General features: G+C 38.3%; 3 protein-coding genes across 7 annotated transcripts; 1 reads left to right on the forward strand and 2 right to left on the reverse strand.

The window, feature by feature from the left end:
- Window positions 1-1924: 1924 nt before the first annotated feature.
- On the forward strand, window positions 1925-6048 carry LOC125556676. 2 transcript variants are annotated; one of them, XM_048730450.1, is made up of 3 exons: window positions 1925-2021; window positions 2543-2673; window positions 3644-6048. In XM_048730450.1, exon 3 carries the CDS (start codon window positions 3803-3805, stop codon window positions 4802-4804), a length of 1002 nt encoding a protein of 333 aa, XP_048586407.1. In that variant the 5' UTR covers window positions 1925-2021; window positions 2543-2673; window positions 3644-3802; the 3' UTR covers window positions 4805-6048. The 2 variants fall into 2 exon arrangements, with proteins under 2 accessions (XP_048586407.1, XP_048586406.1); XM_048730449.1 differs by lacking the exon at window positions 2543-2673 and having other exon boundaries at window positions 1932-2021.
- Window positions 5959-13781, reverse strand: LOC116614757 (vegetative cell wall protein gp1). 4 transcript variants are annotated; one of them, XM_032376128.2, is made up of 6 exons: window positions 13504-13781; window positions 12578-12621; window positions 12045-12206; window positions 10621-10810; window positions 8664-9377; window positions 5959-7963 (listed from the first exon to the last, which is right to left on the reverse strand). In XM_032376128.2, the coding sequence occupies exons 1-6, from the start codon at window positions 13508-13510 to the stop codon at window positions 7692-7694; spliced, it is 1389 nt and encodes a 462-aa protein (XP_032232019.2). In that variant the 5' UTR covers window positions 13511-13781; the 3' UTR covers window positions 5959-7691. The 4 variants fall into 4 exon arrangements, with proteins under 4 accessions (XP_032232019.2, XP_032232018.2, XP_048586405.1 ...); XM_032376127.2 differs by lacking the exon at window positions 13504-13781 and adding an exon at window positions 13083-13485; XM_048730448.1 differs by lacking the exon at window positions 13504-13781 and adding an exon at window positions 11426-11626 and having other exon boundaries at window positions 12578-13485.
- A 2867-nt stretch (window positions 13782-16648) lies between these two features.
- Window positions 16649-21144, reverse strand: LOC116611769 (trace amine-associated receptor 9). The gene has a single exon (XM_032372315.2). The coding sequence runs from the start codon at window positions 19353-19355 to the stop codon at window positions 18375-18377; it is 981 nt and encodes a 326-aa protein (XP_032228206.2). The 5' UTR covers window positions 19356-21144; the 3' UTR covers window positions 16649-18374.
- Window positions 21145-21469: the final 325 nt, after the last annotated feature.

Genomic DNA, 21469 nt, shown 5'->3' on the forward strand with positions numbered 1-21469 from the left:
CGACTTAGTTATTGCACACTAGAATATGGGTGTTTTGACTAGCAGCATCCATAATAGCTTTGACTAAAAAAACATGAAAAATCAAAAAAGTGAAAACAGGACCGACTTCTTTATTGCACTTTAGAATATGGATGTTTTGACTAGCAGCATTCAAATAAGACCCCGCTTTGACTAAAAAAACATGAAAAATCAAAAAAGTGAAAACGGGACCGACTTAGTTATTGCACACTCGAATATGGGTGTTTTAATTAGCAACATCCATAATAGACCCCGCTTTGACTAAAAAACTTGAAAAATCAAAAAAGTGAAAACGGGACCGACTTAGTTATTGCACACTCGAATATTGGTGTTTTGACTAGCAGCATCCATAATAGACCCCGCTTTGACTAAAAAACTTGAAAAATCAAAAAAGTGAAAACGGGACCGACTTAGTTATTGCACACTAGAATATGGGTGTTTTAATTAGCAACATCCAAAATAGACCCCGCTTTGACTAAAGAGCCCGAAAATAAAAACAAGGGAAAACGGGACCGACTTAGTTATTGCACACTAGAATATGGATGTTTTAACTAGCAGCATCCATAATAGACCCCGCTTTGACTAAAAAACTTGAAAAATCAAAAAAGTGAAAACGGGACCGACTTAGTTATTGCACACTAGAATATTGGTGTTTTGACTAGCAGCATCCAAAATAGACCCCGCTTTGACTAAAAAACTTGAAAAATTAAAAAAGTGAAAACGGGACCGACTTAGTTATTGCACACTCGAATATGGGTGTTTTAACTAGCAGCATCCATAATAGACCCCGCTTTGACTAAAAAACTTGAAAAATCAAAAAAGTGAAAACTGGACCGACTTAGTTATTGCACACTAGAATATGGGTGTTTTGACTAGCAGCATCCATAATAGCTTTGACTAAAAAAACATGAAAAATCAAAAAAGTGAAAACAGGACCGACTTCTTTATTGCACTTTAGAATATGGATGTTTTGACTAGCAGCATTCAAATAAGACCCCGCTTTGACTAAAAAAACATGAAAAATCAAAAAAGTGAAAACTGGACCGACTTCTTTATTGCACACTAGAATATGGGTGTTTTAATTAGCAGCATCCATAATAGACCCCGCTTTGACTATAAAACTTGAAAAATCAAAAAAGTGAAAACGGGACCGACTTAGTTATTGCACACTAGAAGATGGGTGTTTTAATTAGCAACATCCAAAATAGACCCCGCTATGACTAAAAAAACTTGAAAAATCAAAAAAGTGAAAACGGGACCGACTTAGTTATTGCACACTCGAATATGGGTGTTTTGACTAGCAGCATTCAAATAAGACCCCGCTTTGACTAAAAAAACATGAAAAATCAAAAAAGTGAAAACGGGACCGACTTAGTTATTGCACACTCGAATATTGGTGTTTTGACTAGCAGCATTCAAATAAGACCCCGCTTTGACTAAAAAACTTGAAAAATCAAAAAAGTGAAAACGGGACCGACTTAGTAATTGCACATTAGAATATGGGTGTTTTAACTAGCAGCATCCATAATAGACCCCGCTTTGACTAAAAACTTGATAATAAAAAAAAAATTAATCGGCACTGACTTAGTTATGAGCACAATTTGATTCTGCATTTTAAAACGCATCAGGACTAAAAAAAATTCTGCTATCTGAGCCTAGGCATGTTCTTAAAATTCGGTAAAATCTCAGGCTGGACGTTCTTTTAAAAAAGTAGGCTTGATTTCCAGCCGTCGCTAGGCATGTATTTCGGGCTCACAGAAACGAGCTGGAAATCGAGCCTAATAAAAAAGGTTTTTATAAAAAAAAGTGTATTTGCCACACCTGCGATACTTTGCCGCACTCTGGTGCATGACACGATGTGACATATGTTCATCATCCGGGGGTTTGTCAGATTGCATAACCATCGCGCATGCGCGCATGTGCATAAATTTGGCTAGAAAGTGTCAAAAGTGGTTGGTGTTGTTATGAATCGTAGAAGAAACCGAGGGAATTTCCCTTCCAAGGTGAGTGAATTCGATATAACTGCACACTTGTGGTCAAGTTGTAAGTAAAGATTGTGCTTTCAGATGCAGTCCAGATAATCACTGTCTGTTCGATTACACACGATGTATAAAAAGTTCAATGACTGTCTCGGCTATTTAAGCTTATACTTATTTACTTATATCAATTTAACGGTCGATATATGTATAAATGTGCTATTTTTTAAATGTTTGTTTACAACCAGTCAGTGAGCTTGCCTGAATTGTAAGGTTACTCATTTAAATACCATACAAATCAATATATTATGCACCAGTCAATGCCACCCCCAACACGCAGGGGAATATGCGGGGACTCGACTGGTTTACACTGACTAGTGCATTATGCCTCATTTAGGCCAACAGAAATTAACGTCTAAGGTTTGTGCACACTGCATGCATGTCCTAAAAGCTACTGCTTATAATTTTCTTTATTTACAAAAGCATCATTATTTTTATTTATTTTCATATATTTACACTTTGTCACAATCAAAACATGAACATTCAAGTTTGTGTACACTGGTGAACAATGGAGGCATGATTGGCCTAGTGTGCTCTCACCGCTGTGGCCCAGGTTCAAACCCTGGTCAAACTGGGGATTTTCTCTGAGTTCCTGCCTTGCTTCGAATTTGTGTCACAAGTGAGTTGAAGTTATTCTCCCGTGTTCGGATAAGGACACTAAACCGGAGGTCCCGTCTCTTCGAGCTGCACTACACTAACCTGGACCGAAGGGACGTAAAAGAACCACTGGGGACGCAATAAACCCTCTGGCAGTGACCACCCCCAGTGACAGTGCTTGCAATGCTTGCTAACAATACACTCAAGGGGGTACTTGATTTGGAGCCTAGCTCTGTTGTACCTTCTGCACCAGTGGTGGAAGTTGAATAAATAAAATGTATTTACAGATTTCTCAAATAAATTTTGAGTTACCAAATGTTTTTTCTAGTTGGCCAACTTTTCTTGAACATGGTCTAGTAGGGTCTAACAGATCCATGGTGTGGTTTTTCTGTTATTTAAAGTACCAGGATGGGTAAACATGAAATCCAGGGTGGTGATATAAATTGAAAAAAAAATCCATTAAGGGATTTCCATTGTGTCAGACAGAGGCTGACTACATCAAATAGAGCAGGATAGAAATCCAGGGTGGGTACCCTACAGCAGATGCAAAATTCCAATGTAGTTCTCCTAAAATGTAACAGTCCAGGGTGGGTAAATTCCAGGTGGTTAGAAAGAAATTGGCTGGAAATCCAGGGTGGGTGGTGGCAATTCATAATTTCCAGGGTGGTTATAAGAGTCAGGGGGAGTTCGGTTGCTACTGCCCAATCTTTTTTTCCAGGATGCCATATGGTATCTTATCAGTATCAAATAAAAATGTAATACAGAAATGTTTGTATTGAAGTGTAAACAAGCCAGTGAAAAGTAGATACAGTGAAACCTTTTTATAATAAACACCTTTTAACTTTTCAGGCTATAAGCTACAAAACTCACAAATGCTCCAAAAATTTTCGGCCAATGGTAAATTTACACAAACTGCATCAACTGACATTTATTTTTAGCTAGATTATAGTTTTCAAGGTTTCCTTTGTTAACGAAACGAAATTTTTCCACAGGGCAAAAGTGGAAGATGTTTTATTGCTACCTGCCCAAAGAGGGGAAAATTCTTCAAGAGGCTAGACAATCACCTCTCAAGTTTACACAGAGGTGTTTCAAGAGCTGAAAATGACAATTTGAGTCACAGAAACCAAGATGATCAAGATGGTAGCAGAAAAATGGAAATGTGTCTTCTTTGTGGAGAACAGTTTTTGCAACTGCGTCACCATTTGAAAAATAAACATAACCTGTCTCTGCGCAAATACAGACATCAAACTGGAAAAAAGGATGAAACAAAGGTTGAAAAAAAGGAGAAACAAGAGTGCCATGAAAAGAAACTAGAGTTTGGTGAGGAGGGGGATGAAACAGAGGGAAAAGAGTCAGGGGAGAGAAATGAAAACGATAAGGTGAAAGTAAGTGATATGCTTGAGGAAGAAGAGATGGACAAGGAGATGGTTGAAGAGGATGAGATGAATGGGAAAACTGGAGGGGACAGTTTTGAGAGAGAGATGGTGGAGGATGAGGAGATGGCTGAGAAGGAAGATATGTATAAGAAAACTGAAGAGGACAGGTTCGTGATGAAACTGTTCGACGAGGAAGCGGTAGCTGAGAAAGTAGATACGTATAAAAAAACTGAAGAGGGTAGTACGTTTGTGAGAAGGCTGTTTGATGAGGAGGAGGCAGATGAGAAAGAAGTTCGCTTTGAGGATATTGAAGAGGACTATGTACGGTTTTTAGTTCATAAGGGAAATAGAATGAAATTGGACTTCTTCTTGCATTTCATGGAAAGGGGAGGCATTTTAAGGTCATACAATGTATCTCCCATAAGAAGAATCTCGTTTGGTGAGCTCCCTTATGAGACTCTAAGAGATATCTACAGTATGCGGAAGATTTTATCTGGCTACTTCAAAAGAGATGTTTTCATGTACCCTTACCCCGATGTGGAAATGATAGAAAAATGCCGTGCTTGTGGTGCCAAGGAACGAGGAAAATGCTGCTGTCCAGTTCTAGAGAAATCCTTCTATGTATTTTGCCGTGAGAGATGTTCTCCCAAGTACATCAGTGAGTGCAAGAGGTGCCTTAACATGGGAAATAGCTCAACACATGCTTGCCTGGACTTCTTCTTCTGTAGAAGGTGCAACGAGGAATACCGTGCCCGAGAAAGATTGAAGCATTTTTAAAGAGGCTACGTCACGGTTATAGCGTAATTTAGCCCAAGCTTAACAAGACCAGGAACCGTTTGTTCGTTGGGAATATCCATCTAGGTTTGTAGAAAAACCGTTTTGATTTTATAACTTTGTTTAAATTGTGCTTTACTAAGCGTGACATAGCCCCTTTAAACCGCTTTGCATATAATAAGATTAACTCAAATAGTGCAACCAATGCAAAATGAAACAGTGGGGCCTGATATGGTATGGGTTTACAAAAGCGAGGTGTCATCATCACAGTTTAATATTTTATTTATTTTATATCTTATTTAAGTCTAGTGCACACTAGCGACAAAGTACGGCGCCACACTAACAAAATTCAATCGAAAGCTAAAATTTACTAAAATGAGCGCACGAAAATACATAAATAAAGCGATATTAACATGTTACAAAATTCCTGTGCATTTTCTCTCACTTTTACGTTTGCGATAAAACGCTGTTATATCTAGTGTGCACGACGCTACGGCCTTTTTGTTATACGGTCATTTTGTTATATGCCCGGGGAGGGGGAGGACTCAAAATGACAAAAAATGACGGGGGTGCTCGATAAGAAAAATAAAATTGACCCCTAAGAGATAGCAAGGTAGGCGTGGGACTTTATTTTTAAATAATTAAAATTAAAGAAAGCAAAATACTTCTAATTGCAGATAGCAAAAATTTTATTTTTTAAAATATTTTATTAAAACAATGTGCAGTATGAAGTAACGCCTTTTTTTTGTGGGAGCCCCCCTTACCGTTAGGTGACTACGTATCAATTTCTTATTGCACCTACTAATCAATTTCCAATTCTGGGTGCCGGGATTTGAGTTATTCCGAAATAAAATTGCAAATATCACCCAACATTTGATTAACCTATTTATCACAAGATCATTGAAATAGTTCTGGAGTCAACGAGAACAAACATCCATTGAAACGGGGCTTCCTTACTGTTTGAACATGGTATAAACGTATTAGGGAATAAATGATTGTACCAACGGAAACATTTGATTCGCACTAGGAAACGTTAAGGAACAACGAGGAAGTAGCTTATAGTCCTTTATGGTATAATTAAAATCATTTGAACATGAATAATAGAGTCGCAAAGTTGGATACTGTGATTTGTGTTTGATTCAGCAATTGAACAAATGTTTGTTTTTACTTTTTATTTAATGTCAACAAAACTAGATATTTGAAGGAATTTGTAAATAAAATTGTAATAAAGTACTATTTTAATAATGTGTTCTGTGAATTTTATGACATATTTATAAATAGTTTTATAAAAATAACTCTTCAATATAGATATCTCTCTCTGTAAAAATAATAAAAACCATTACAATTTTTTTAAAAAAAGGAGAACACTTTTCATTTGGGAGAATGGTGGTTCATGGTCAAAATTGCACCGCGGCAATGTAATACTTCGCTGCCTTTGTCATCCCAATACATGAAATCACAGAAACGTTTTTTTAGTTTAATGGCAATATAAATATTTTGCACTCCATAGATTGGTGCTCAAACCCTAGGTACAAATAATTTGAGTTGAAGTTGGCAAATGGTCACCATTTTTGTTCTGAGAGCTCTTTGTTAAAATGCAGAAAGTTTGTTCCACTTTTCAAATGCAAGAGAGAAGAAGTCTAAAACAGGCAGGTGTATAAATGATATAAAAGGGAAAGGGACTCGCGCATTTGCAAAAATAAGTTCATAAAAAGTGTTCTTCCATAAGTAAAGCTTAAAAAAATTGATAATTTACTGCAGTTTCCATGATTCTGCGAATTCTCGCTAATGATTTACAATGTTAAACCCACCTCCTGCCTCACGTCACTAAGCCTCAGTGCTACATGTGAGAGTTCACAGAATTGAGAAAACAGCAGTAATTATTTCGGAAATTTAAATAATTTGATTTTTATAAAAATATATGATATATGCATCTTGAATCTCTGCTGTTAAATATTCAGAAAATAATCACTTTGATAAGTGAAAAAATTGACAGCGACATCAAAATGTAATAACTGTAACTGATGTAAAAGCCCCTACCTGTACAAAATAAAATAAATTTATATAATGAATTTATTACATTTTTGTAAAAATATATCTTGTATCTAAGCTGTCTCAGAATCATAAATAATCACCTTACTAAGGGACAATCAGAGAGTAAGTGGCTAATTTAAAAATGTAGATATAGAGTGGTTTCCACAACAATCTTTATAGATACAATTACGCGGATGTGTAAATTTGTGCATCAATTTCTAATTATTTTTCATATATATATTTTTTTAATGAAAAACAGAGGTATGGAGTCCGATTCGGGATTTCTTGGCGGTAAACGTTTTGATTTTATCACTTTGTTTAAATTGCACCCTAGTCACCGATGAATAAATATTTAAAAAATATGAAGATGAAACACCAACTTTGAGCGCCCTGGCTCCGTTAGCTGAATAGTTATTCCAGGGGGCCTGCTCCCTCAAATACATAACGATATACTATATGAACATTGCTAGAAGTGCGAAATAAATATGTCTATCTGGATATAATTCTCGATTTCCTTCTCAAGATGATTTTATAGCCAGTTTTTGCGCAAAAGGTTAGGGGAAAACTGCTATAAAATTATTTTTATGCGGAAATCGTTAAGTTCCTCACACAACTTTGGGAACTAGGGTGCAATTTAAGCCAAGTGGTAAATCTAACACCTGTTTTAGCAAACGTTTCTCCAGCAACACGTGGATGATGGCCGATGTAGCTCCTAAACTTGCAAAGCATCATTTGAGAGTAAGTGCGCAAATAGCCAGGTAATGTATGGAGGTTTATTTGATATACAGCCAAATAAAACCCAACAAAGTCATAACTTACAGGGGCACCATGATTTGCTGGAGAAACGTTTAGTGCATCAACACAATTTCTGTAAAGCTAACCTGTTCAGGCCTACCATTACTGCTTTACACAAGGAATCCTTTGGTAGAGCAAAGAACATCCCCTTTTGCAAATATCTGTTCTCCACGCTATTCCCTAAAACAAGAGGGGCTTCCACGTTATCCTTGACTGATGTGAGCTGAACACACACATGGTTCGGGGGGATTTCATGGCCATGGAGGGTAGTTAAATGTGGCATCAAAATCCCAGCAGCCAACCAGATATCATCCTTTTTATACATTACCGTATCTGCAAAAAATAAATAGAATATAGAACTGAATAGATATCTTTGCAAAACAGGTTGGAGGAGGCTACCGGTGTCAAATATTTAACAAAATGACTATCCCCCTTACAGAAAAAAATGCACTCGACAAATGTCAACTTTTCGCGCAATGTACTGCTTAGCGTGCCGTAGCTGCATTGAGTTATAGTTGCATGCTGCATAGGCGTGCAGCTGAGTCACGTTAATTAGTGCCATTTCTTTGATTTAAAAGCATCTCATCAAGTTCAAAATTTAGCCGCTGCACCCAAATCAACCTCCACATCCCCGTGCAAAGTACGACGAGTTGATCAAAGCAATCGTCGCCGCCTTGAAGCTCGGAGCCTCTGGTACCCAGGGTATGTGCAAAGAGAATTCTAAAAACGTGCAAGTATCAAAATTTGCTCGTGGTAGTGGTACAATGTACACATAAGAGTATATTATCAGATCGCTCTTTTCATCATGTCGGAATAAACCGAAGTATAGCCCTAGTCAAATACAGTATCAGAACATTACAACTAACACTATTGCTCCTGTCAAACTTTGTATCACAGGTAGATGAAAACCACTCTATGCTATTATTCTATGGATTGTCTGTGTTATTAGCTCTATACTGTATATTGTTTTGTTCTTTAATCTTCAAGTAGGAGATCTATATTGTTTTATTTCGGTTGTGCCTGCAAAGAATACCTGTTTTAGATGTGACAGTGAAGGGCGGTGGGGATGCTGATGCTGACAAAGTAGATTTTGTTGTGCTACAAAGAGTAGCAGTAGCCTGTGGCACAGCTTTTGTAGGTGCTGGTGGCTGTGGCGTAGCTGTTGTAGGTGCTGTTGGCTGTGGCGTAGCTGTTGTAGGTGCTGTTGGCTGTGGCGTAGCTGTTGTAGGTGCTGTTGGCTGTTGCCCAGCTTTTGTAGGTGCTGGTGGCTGTGGCGTAGCTGTTGTAGGTGCTGTTGGCTGTGGCGTAGCTGTTGTAGGTGCTGTTGGCTGTGGCGTAGCTGTTGTAGGTGCTGGTGGCTGTGGCGTAGCTGTTGTAGGTGCTGGTGGCTGTGGCGTAGCTGTTGTAGGTGCTGTTGGCTGTGGCGTAGCTGTTGTAGGTGCTGTTGGCTGTGGCGTAGCTGTTGTAGGTGCTGGTGGCTGTGGCGTAGCTGTTGTAGGTGCTGTTGGCTGTGGCGTAGCTGTTGTAGGTGCTGTTGGCTGTGGCGTAGCTGTTGTAGGTGCTGGTGGCTGTTGCCCAGATGTTGTAGGTGCTGGTGGCACTTGTGTTGTGCTAGATGGAGTGGCAGCAGCAGCATGTGGCATAGCTGTTGAAGGTGCGCCTAGCATTGGTCCACCTGTTGCACCATCTTGAAAACTGAAGGGTTGTGGTGGTTCTGGATCAGGTACCCTGTTTTTCTTCCTGTATTCTGCAAATAAATACACTACTGCATTAGAGTTTTGATGTATCTACTTTTCCTTTTCTTTTCCTTCTTCCTTTTCATTTCTGTGCTTAAGGTGACCTGCAACTGTTTCAAAACACTGGGTGGATACCTGCCGATTTTATGTTCAACCTTAGTAAAAGTTAATTTTATGAAGCCATCATTACATTTTATTAGACTGCATATAGATGTCTTTTTAAAAATATCCAAACCGATGATATGTTAATGAAAAAAATGTAAATGCAACAACAATACAATACAATAATCTTTAATTACCGAGGGTAGCATATTAACCGAAATACAGCGGTTTGCCTATAAGATATCCATATGAAAATACCCTGCGAGTAGTGGCTGAGAGAAAGAAACCAGCAGGGTACTTGCTGTAATATTTTAATTTAATGATGGCTCTATAAAATTAAATTATGATTGCAAGCGTTGAACATCATACAAGGTCAAAAACAAGCAGATAGCACACAAGTTTGGAAACAGTAAGCAATTCTGGAAAATTACCCGTGAGCCACTTGAAATAAGAAAAACATCGGGTGGTATCATAAAACATGGTTTGATATTGGACTTTTATGGATCACTTGTACAACTGATCATTTTCCTCAACATTTTCAGTCATATTTGTGACTAATTTTTTATAGCATTTTGAAAGCCAGTTGTGTGAATAACAATAATAATGACAATGATAAAACACAAAAAACAAAGCTTAAACAACCTTTTTCAACAACTTCGGCCATCATTAAAAATTACCCAAACATTTTTGTTACTGTAAATTCAATAATGCAACTAAAACTTGAAAATGGAAATAATGCTTTGATAAAATAGTGGAGCGGACACAAATTTTGATATTGTGTCAAGATCAATTATGTAAGAAATGAAAAAAGTTTGAAGTGAGAAGAGAAAAACAAATAGCAAACTCTTTATAAAGGATATGGGAGAATGGGTTGGGGTGGGGACATTCTTTACACCCCTACAACATATATTCCTCTTATACCCTTCATTAGGAATGGTTAGTGGATAATGTTCCAAGATGGCGGTAGAGGCACATAGACTGCTGTTATATTAAATATTGGACTGTATCAGACATTTAGGGTCTCTAATGTGCCAGATTTATTCACACAAATTCATTTTGTCTCAGCTTTTAGGCAGTTTTAGGGGTGGTCCAAGGAGGTGGTACATGGACCAGGGGTTCCATGTTTTGTGGTCTCCCAGTCCTTAGTCTCACCTTCCATAAACGTCTCAAACATTTTCTTAACCATTTTCCCAAGTTCATGGGCAGGCTTCTCTCCCTCGTGCCCAACAAAGGCTGCACCGGCACCTTCTGTGCCATAGCACTCTACTGTTGTGCCCAGACCATGTTTTTTAAATGTCAAAATGACAATGTCATTTTGGTGTTTCTGATGCAGGACGTCTGCCTAGAATCAAATAAATATGCAATGCTGTGAGGCCAGAGTATGAAATTTGAAACATGCTCCAAGAATGTGACTTGAGGGGACAGAACTTAAATTTAAGCTGACAGTGCAATAGTCTAAGGATACATTATTAGACTACCTTTAGCTGCAACATAATAAACTGATTACATAATCTGAAGACTGCTGAGTGTGCATGCCTGCATGTATTCGCTTAATTGCTATTATTGTGTCATGCAAAATGATAACTTATTAATTATGTAATCCTTGACCATTCTTGCAGACATAAATCTTGGGCTAAATTATGGCTTAAAATTAGGCACACTCACCATTCAGAGGCATACAATGGTGAAAATTGCATTCAACCTTACACCTAAACTTAGGTGTGAGAGGCATCTGAAGGGAACAGTCATGCTCTACCAGATACCGCACAAAACGATTCCGTCTTCAGAGATTTTTGAAAAGGTGTTGCAACCCAAGGGGAGAATTCAATATCTCTTATGTAAAATATTTTTGGCATTTTTACTATTTATGTTTAGAGGGATCAACTCACCCAATGTGCACCACACCTTGAAAGTATCAAAATAACAACATACTGGGAAACACTGGATAATTGTCCACCCTTCTTTTGCTCACACACAGAGGTTCCAAATGCGATATGGTGGTTCTGCATACATGTGTTTTTCTGCACATGGTGCAAAGTGTGGTTGAGCTGGCACCTTACCCTTCTTTTGCTCACACACAGAGGTTCCAAATGCGATATGGTGGTTCTGCATACACACGTTTATCTGCACATGGTGCGCAGTGTGGTTGAGCTGGCACCTTTAAGAAAACCTATTAATTAACACTTTATTGACTGGGACTGAGGGAAACAGCAGGTTTTGTTGTCCTATTTTAACACAAAACAATGCTTTCCCAAGGTTCCAGTCAATGAAAGCTTTATTATCATAGAAAGTGTCACAATGTGAATGCAAAATGTGAGGGAATAAAAAGCAAACTCTATGTAAACCATTTGTAAATATTGACATGAATGAATGCAAAAGTTGTGTGACTTCCGGTTTAGTTTAATTCACAGAACTTAAATTGTACTGTTGCCATCATTGTTGCCTGGGGAAACCGTCAAATTTCTTCAAGTTCAGGTGATGCACCCTCTACCAAAATTAGATACTAGAAAACGTGAACTTTGACACTTGGTATATAATAAATGAAAAATGTTATTGTAATTGTTAATATCACACACCCTATAATACATCATGTCTTTTTGATTGGTTGGGTTGGTTGTCCCTTTCTTTTCAATAGCATCATGGTTCGACTTGACCTTCTTTGCAAAAATGTATGAGCAGTTTTCATTTTTGCAGCTGCGACATGCAGTAGGACAATTTGTACCACATTCTGGACAGGCCTATGGTAATAAAAACAGAAATTTTAATAAAATAAATTATCATACAACTAAGAACAAAGCTCTTTTTTATCCAGGTATGCACACAGAATCAATTGGAGACAATCCGCTTCAATACAATGGCCACCATTGTGACATGTAAAGCAGATAATGCTCAGGACAATGTCTGCTTTCCATGTTACAATAGAGGCTATCCCATCACTCTATGCGCATACCTGGAGAAAAAAGAGCAGCAATTTTCAATCTTTAGCGTAATTAATTTCACAAACATGATGCATAGAAGACTAGCAGTAACTATTAATACAGTATTATAAACATGATAAATTATAAAAAAGATGAGACTTTCTTATTGAGTCAAACACTGTATGTCATACCTTAAGCCGTGGTACTATCTTCTTGTTTGGTGTTTGTGGTTTGTCTTTTAATAAAAAAGTAATAAAATGTGTTACAATATATTAAAGGTTTTTTTTGCATGGCCTGTAAAGTTTGCATGGCCTGTAAAGTAAGCATAACATTACCATAAACAGAATTTCATAACATATCACTAAAAAAATCTATATTTTTATATATTCTGTGTAAACTATTGCTGGCAATGTAATCTCTTAGTAAAAATGAGGATAATTATATTTAATATCGAGTTCGGGGTCCCGCATAGAGGAGGAGGGTATCTTGAGGGTATCTTTAAATGGATATCTAATAGCATCTGATTAGAAACTATCTGATAATATCACAATATCCGGGAGTCCTGCATAAGGATGGATGAAGTATCTAAATAGATGTCTAATATCACTCCTGCAATTTATCCTGAATTTTAAAATAGCGCTGATAGAAAGCATGGTATTCGGAATATATATTTGGTTTATAATAACATATTAGTACATTTGGTACGCATATTTAAGCCAACTTGTCTATAACAGTTTAGCAGCCGAAGATAATGTAACAGGGATGGTTTAGACGTGCAACTTTGACTTGGGAACCTTTCTTCTTGAACTAAAGCAGCTGTATGGGGACCATGGACGAGAGTATTATCGCATGGTAGCTAATATATGCTCCATTGCTTTTGTAAGCTTATTTCAGAAATATTTCGGATCACGTTGAACGATCGAAGCAGTCCACACGTGATAGATCATCGTACTTATCGATCAGGATTTCTTTATACTTTTCCCGCATTTGAACTACGAAATCGAAGTTTGTCAAAACGAGAGATCAAATATTTGAATAAAAATTTCACGCTCAATGAACAATTGACAAAACAAATCGTTTTAAGCCAAGTATTTCAAAAGGTTTTGACCTCGCTTACCAGTCATCCTCGCTTGCTTCAATGCTTGAGTAGTCAACCATGTGATCAACAACACCTTAGCATCCGCGCCTTGCGCATGACAATGAATTAATGACTATCATTAATTCAGTGGTCAAATAACATTTAAGGATAATCGTTAATTCATTCTCGAGACCATGTTGTTCGAGGAGACTGTCTAAGAAGGGTTTGTGGGGGCATGCGCCAAGCTAAAAAAAATAGTTGGAACGTCCGTATTGAGAATGCTTTGCAAAGCATTTACGAGTTATTGGAGGGACTTTTGTGTCACTCGATCGTCGGATGGTTGGATGGAATATCCGTAAACTTTTTGTGGTCTTTCTGTGCTTTTGCGACACAGCAATCCTTAGATCATTCTGTAAACTTCCGGTATTAAAGCCGCATTGTCACCAGTTTACTAACGGAGGTCCGACGGAAAACTCAACCGTTAAAAGACAAAAGAATCTATTAGAATCCGAGATATTTAACAGGTCATCCGCTCTAAATTATCAATCACATCGTCAGAAAAACTTCCAATAGACACACTGCTTTCAATATTTTGAAATATTTTTTCGCGTTTTTCGTTAAAAATCATCGGATATTGTTAGGTAATCGACCGGAAGTAAACTGGTGACAATGCGGCTTTAATCTTACGGTTAGAGCTTAGTACTATACTAAAATTTCTAATAGAAAGGAAATGCTGCGACAGTGATATAGTTGCTTTAGTGTTGTTCCAACGCTACATGGTATACATGCAGCCAGCATACATGGTATACATGCAGCCAGCTCGAAATTTTAGAAAGTAGAGAGAAGTTTACATTAAAGCGTTTTTTTTTGTTATCGAGATTTAACCCTTTCATTACTATTACGCCATGAGGCGCCTGTAAAATATAGGCCAAACTCCAAAACGTCAGAAATGCAAACCAAGCATCACAAGACTAGGATACTCATGGTTTCCTCCAAGGCATAGACGACCTTTAAAAGCGCATCCAAGCAATGTAATAGAATTGACTTTATTCTCAAAATATCTAACTTGATTTCCAATTCGTAAACAAATGCTTGAACCTGAAAACACGTCTTACCAAAAAAGACTCAAAATTCCGAACTACAAATAGAGACAAGCAAACACAGACCAAGTCACAAATAGATACCTTTATTGTCAGGTCCCATTTTACAGCCATGAGCCACAATAATCAATGCTAAAACCTCCATTAGAAGCGAGTCACCATCTTTAGGCTAAATTGCATGCCTGCACTGCATCATGGGAGTCTTGGAAGCACCTTGACAGAGAGGCGGAAAAACTCCTCCCCCATAATCATAACAGTTTTTTTTATAAGTCTCTTTGCCCCAAAGCCAAACAAAACATTTCCAGGTCCAGGGAGCCCAAAATAAGCCTGAAAACAATTTTTGAATAAGGTTGGGTAGCAAAGATGGTCCACATCATTGGAGAGTATGAGGCCATTCACTAGAAAATTCCTTTCTCACTCAGTAAAGCCCAAACAAGGAATTATCCCATTGAATCAACATCAGCGTGCAAACACCCATAAGCACAGCATTAATTATGGCCAAATGGACTTTATGATGTCCCAAGGCACTCTCCAGATGTGAAAAAGCTGTAAGTTTTAAGCAAATTACAAGCAAAACTGTTGTAAGCAACAGGCTGTAGCAGTGCCATCGCTAGAAAGAAAAGGCACCGCAGTGCATTGTTGGAAACTTCAAGGCATACCGTCTTGGGTTAGGTAGCTTAGCGACTTGAGATAGGGGGGGAGGTTTTTTGTTTTCAGTCTGTTTTTCTTACAATTTTGCTCAAAAGTACCCAGGAGTGAAAGGATTAAATAGCTGGCGCAATCTTGGATTTTATTTGGGATTGTTGAATTCCTTGCTCCCGTGGCCTAACCCCCCCGCTACTTCCTCTTGTTTCTGTCATTTTGAAACAAAAACAAAGATGGCGGCAGCTTAGCGCCGAGTTTTTCTTCGCTGTTCAAACTTGTTTGGTCGATATCTGATTTCGGTATTGCGTTATGCCTGTGGTCTACAAGAAAAGATAAACGTAAGGTAGGCTAATTGCTAGAGGGTTTGGAATTTGATTGTAGGAATTTTTGTCTTTCCATTTCCTCAACATCCTATTTGGTCAGAACAGCTTGGAGTTATATGGACATAACCTTTAATAACCTGTTTTGATTGTTTTACAGTATTAGCTTTTCTGTCAAGGTATTTTTTTACTTAGCGCGCGCAGACAGTTTGAAATATAAAATACACCTACAGTTCCCTTTATTTTCTAGCCAAAGTTGGCAAAATATCCGTCGACTTTAAGGCTTAAAGCCGCATTGTCACCAGTTTACTTCCGGTCGATTGCGTAACAATATCCGATGATTTTTAACGGAAAACGCGAAAAATAGTTCAAAATATTGAAAGCAGTGTGTCTATTGGAAGTTTCTTTGAGGATGTGATTGATAATTTAGAGCGGATGGCCTATTAAATATCTCGGATTTTAATAGATTCTTTTGTCTTTTAACGGTTGAGGTTTCCGTCGGACCTCCGGAAGTAAACTGGTCACAATGCGGCTTTAATTGTAGTCTAATTATTCTTCTGGCAAATCCTCATCAAATCTGTGCTTGATATGTTATTTTAGTCAGTCAAAAGCTAAATCAACTGTTCGTGCAAACTCAGCAAAACAAGAAGGACACCAAGATGACGTGTGGTCAACGATGACGTTTTCAAACTAAAACGGATACGTGGGGACGGGGTCTAATAATAGCTTTCACGGACGACATCATTGGAACATACCCTAATACGGGGGATTCGTTCTCTTACATCATGGTCTCTTGGTCCAATTCAAGTTGTTAGTTTGCAAACAAAACAAGTAAAATGTTATCAAAGCTTTAAATTCTCTTTGTTTTAGAACTTGCGGATTCGCGTCTCTGAGTTTTCGCGTTGTTTGTTTAAATTTGTGCTAAAAGAGCGACTAGCCAAAACTGCGACTTTTAAGTCCGAGAAACATCAGGTAAAGGTTTTATTAGCTGGGTCTCTGTTTGCAGGGTAATAAGAAAAAACACTATGTTCCAAGGACAAAATAGAATAGGATAGATTTCCACATATTAATTTTTCACAATTCTTCCCAATCAACTAAACTAGTAACAAACAAAACTCGTACAAACACTCTGTGTTTATTAATCGAATACCGATTTTGCGCCTTTCTATAATGTTAACATGCATAAACACATTGTATGTAGCGTGATCAATTATTGCGGGCATTTTATTTTGTTTCCGGAAATAATATGCTGAAATTTGACATGATAGCAAAAAGCTTTTCGCTCCGTACGATATCAATAGTAGCAAAACTAATTTAAGTTACACGCCCTTACACGCCGACTCAGTAATGCGATGTTAGTCTAGCGGTACGGACATTTGTCTACGACCGCAGCAACCGCACTGATAGCGCTATTTTTTTAATTATTTTATGTTTTTACTTTTTATAATAATAATTAACTATACTGTTCTTGGTGTATATATTTTATGCACTCAAGAAAATAATGAAAATACATTTGCATTCACGAGTTGGCTCACAGAGCCTTTGATTTCTGTTTTGTCGCATTTGAGAGTCCGAAAGTTTAGACCAAAACGTGAAAATAAAGACAATAAGGTGCCGGAATATCAAATGATGCTCTGACAATCAAAAAATTTATTAGCGCCGATAAAATTTCATCATTAACTCGTAATAAAACAGTTTTGATTAAAATCAGTAATACAACTAACAAATCACCTACATATGTGCGTGTGCCTTATTTCCTAAAGCTTAATAACGGCGCCCACAGATTAATGTTCCATTTTAATTATATCACGTCTTGACGTGGCTAGTTTTGTTGATATCACGCGGGTCTGTCACGGATAATAGTCCGAGTGATGCCACGTACGGTCCGCCCTTTTCAAATACCCTTTGTTTCTCTGTTAGCTCTAAGGAGATATGTCTTCCGTTCTATTATACATACTATTTGTCAAGAGTTCTTTACTGTTCACATTCGCAGATAACTCGAAGTTAGTTCTTGACATGTCTTTTATGTTGCTAAACTTATCTTATTTTTTGTCATTTGTTATGAAATTCTCTTCCTTATCTTATAAGCAATACCACAGCAGCAAATACACATCACACAGTTTTGAGTTTCTTTCTCTTTTCCTGACAGCGTGTCGTTCAATTCTCTTTGTGCTCTTCACGTTTACCCTCCTCTTCTTTGAAAGGAGGAATTGTCTTTTTAATTGTGACGTCTTTTACGCTGCTTGCTCTTCCCTCCTCGTCTTATGATTTATGAATTTGCACATGCACGCTACCTTCGATGGATTACACGCTATTTGCTGTTCATGTCCGATTATCTCTCTTCTTTGTTCGAGCCCACTCTCTGTGGCACGAGCTTGCAAGTGTGCGTCATTAGTGAATCACTGCTTCACGTAACAGCTTCACGTTCATAGTTGTGTGTTGCAATCTTTTCTTCTGACTGATTTGTTCCTGTTACAAGAACCAATATCCTTATTGTCTTATGTATCTCTTGCACGTATGTATATGTAGTCACTTATCCTCTCCTTTGCCTGAAGTGTGATCATTTTCTTTTAATTAGTTTTTTAATATCGCTTTAACGTGAATACCAGGTGAGACTCGTCTCGTTTTCAGTATTATACTTATTCTATTTGTAATAATTTGTCAATGAATATCCTTTTCATGTGAGTAGCTATCTCACACGAACTTCGCTTTCTCACACGAAGTCCTCAACGATATAATACAACATTGACTCTGTCATTGATCAACCGCACTTCATTGTTCGCGCTAGCATGACGCGTTCGCCCTCACATTCTACGTGTCACGTGAGGATCACGTGCAAACCATATCAATGCTGCACCTCATCTCCTGAGTGGTCAGTCATTGTGACAGATCGCGTGATGGCCCCGCCTACTCTACTTCCCCGTATGCCGAGAACAATCCGCACCGCCTCACGGATGTTCGGTAGCCTTGTCGCTAATATCAACGGGTCCAACGCCGAATTAATTACGACAAATCGCGACGCAACCTGCCAGAACTTCCGCGCTGTGTCATTGCCTTTTTCCAGGCCAATAAAGAGTTTTAACGCAATGAAATATGGCAGCGCTGCTAACCAGAAAGAACACATCACAAAAATCAGGGTCCAAGCTAACCGTCGATCTCTCTCAATTCGTTTTTTCTTCCTTAAAAAACTTTGCTCGGAGCGTTCATCGTTGCGCTGTAGATGTTCCCGTTGTCGCTTGAGCTTTTGAAAGACGTAGATATACGTAATCGTAAGGAATAGAAGGGGGATAGAAATGTGCGTATGGGGGTAGACGAACTTCTCGAAAGAATCTTTGACACTTCTGTTGATGAAAATCGGGGAGGCCATTAAAGCGGCCATGGGCCAGACACAAGCGATGAGTACGAGAACGCGATGGTTGGTGACGATGGTTCGGTAGGACAGAGGCCAAGTGACGGCGATAAGGCGGTCGATGGACATAGCTGTGATAGTAAAGTTATTGACGAATAGAAACAGCGCCATTAGTGTATCGCCGGGTACATCGAGGCCGCAATTGTTGGCCGTTATACGGAGGTAGGTCGACGTTCCGGCAATGTTACAATACACGAGCCCCGTCAAGAAGTCAGAGATGACCAGGTTGGTGATCAGGATGGCCGAGGGTGTACGCAGACTTCTCTGAGGGTTTCTGTAAATCGCGCACAAAAGGAGAAGATTTGATAATGTCGTCACCAATCCCGTACCGAAAGAAAATGCGACCACTCCTATATTAAAGGGCGAAACGCTCCCGTAGCAGATATAGTCAGACGCTGTTGCGTTTGGCCGTGACATGCTTATCAGAGCTCTTGAATGAAGACTTTGAGAACCTAGGCGTCTCTGTTGTATTCGCTAGACCAGAGATGTGCTTCAGTTTCAATAACGGGTCCCTTTATAACACGAAGAATTGACGTATGACGGTATCAATGAGCTGACACTTGCCTTCCTTTATTTAATTGACAGTTTGAAAAAACGCCATCGTTTATAAACACACACTTGCAAAATCGATGGTCCTTTAATCAAAGCGAAAGAAAGCGTAGAAAATTGAGAAAAGAATAGCAGGTTCGGTAGTATGCTGGAGCTTTTGAGACAAGTCAAAGGACCTTTAGATTGTGTTAGTTAAATAGCATTAAAGACCCAATAACAAAACGGAAAAATAAAAACAGGTGATCATTTACGTTTTTCATTTGAGCGATCGACAGACTTTACGTTAATCCGGTGTAATGAGACACTTGATATCTCAGAAAACGCTAAATACTCCTTTATGACTAACTAATAATTTCTTTTTGAGTATTAGAAGTTCTCTTTTTAAATCTATACAGCTATCTGGTTTGTTAGTTCACTTCGATTTATATTGACACACTAACCATTATTCTCTTCGTTAGATGAAACATAAACTCTCGAATAAATGTTTTGATTGAATTCAGGAAAAAGGTGGGGAGGGGTCCCTATACTATTCCTATTTCTTACTTTATTCTTGACAAAAAAGAAAACTAATTAAACTGCAGGTAGATCGTATCATTTCTGAATCCAGTTTTCCTTTCACCTATTTTCCCATCAGAAGCGAGGCGTGAGAGAAATGCAATTTTTTTTCAGTGTAAAACATGTTTTGTCAGGTGTCTAGCAAAACCTATTAAAACTGATTTACCCCTTTTAAATTTTGCTCGCTTTAAGTATACTTTAGGCATTACTGTCTATTTTTATTTACTTTTTTTCATTTCTTTCTTTCTTATTCTGCATGGACTGACCCCAGCCTGACCTGCGAAAAGTGACTTCTCACCATAAATACAAAACACCATTAGATTTGGCATGTTTCCCAGCAACTCGTCCCTTATCTTTTTACCATCATTTATTTTTAGCAATAACCATGCAGGTGTTTCTTACAATCCTATTTGGTATCTTATCAAAGGGCAAAACACTAAACAAGTCGTACAAATCACTTTTTTACAAGAAAAAATGACCTAGGAGACATGCGAAAATGGAAAAAGCCAGACAAATCTTAATGTGCATTCTGACAGAACTACAACCTCGAAACGGAGTGACATGTCGAAAAAGAGCCCAGATTTAAACGTAGGCACGAAGCAGAAAAAAAAGTGGATTGGCTAAGTCACGGTGTTTATAACGACCCATAGCAAAATGGAAACGACGCAACCACTACGTGGATACGAAACGATACGGCGGAATCACGACGTGGATAAAACGATACGGCGGAATCACGAAATGGATACGAAACGATATGGCGGAATCACGACGTGGATACGAAACGATACGGCGTGATCACGACGTGGATACGAAACGATACGGCGTAATCACGACCCAGGTGCAAGTGAACATACGATAAAGCATACGACGTGGAAACGACGTGGAAACGACGCGGAAACAATGGAAACAATACCCAGTTGCAGGTTAACACGACTTGGAAAACATGGGTTGATACAACATAATCATGACCCTTAAAAGACGCAATCTCAACCCAGTCTCCTCGGCAACTATGATATTACAGGGAAATTGCTCAGTATCGAAAACAATAATTCCTTGAAACAATAAGATGTAGCAGTAGAGGTGACGTGGTTTGTCTGTACAGACGCTCTACTACAGTATTACATAACTATGGCCGTAAGAAAAAGTTTGGTAATAGATTACGGGCCATTAACGCAAATTCCACGTAAATAGAAAACTAGACTTAGGTCTTCTTTCTCAGACCTTAGTCTGTGTTCATCTGGATACATGTCTTGTATTTCGTGTTTGTTCGGTTCATCTACTAGTATTTCTTGTGACATGTTCACGCGGAAGGCAGGTGCAATGGGTGGAAAATGGAATAAGGGTGGCGAAGAAGAGAGAATTCAGTAACAATGACGGTGTAGCATACAAACTCGCTTGATCTTATACGAGTCCAGTAATCATGATCA

The sequence above is a fragment of the Nematostella vectensis genome, chromosome 7 (assembly GCF_932526225.1).
Source record: "Nematostella vectensis chromosome 7, jaNemVect1.1, whole genome shotgun sequence".
NCBI lineage: Eukaryota > Metazoa > Cnidaria > Anthozoa > Actiniaria > Edwardsiidae > Nematostella > Nematostella vectensis.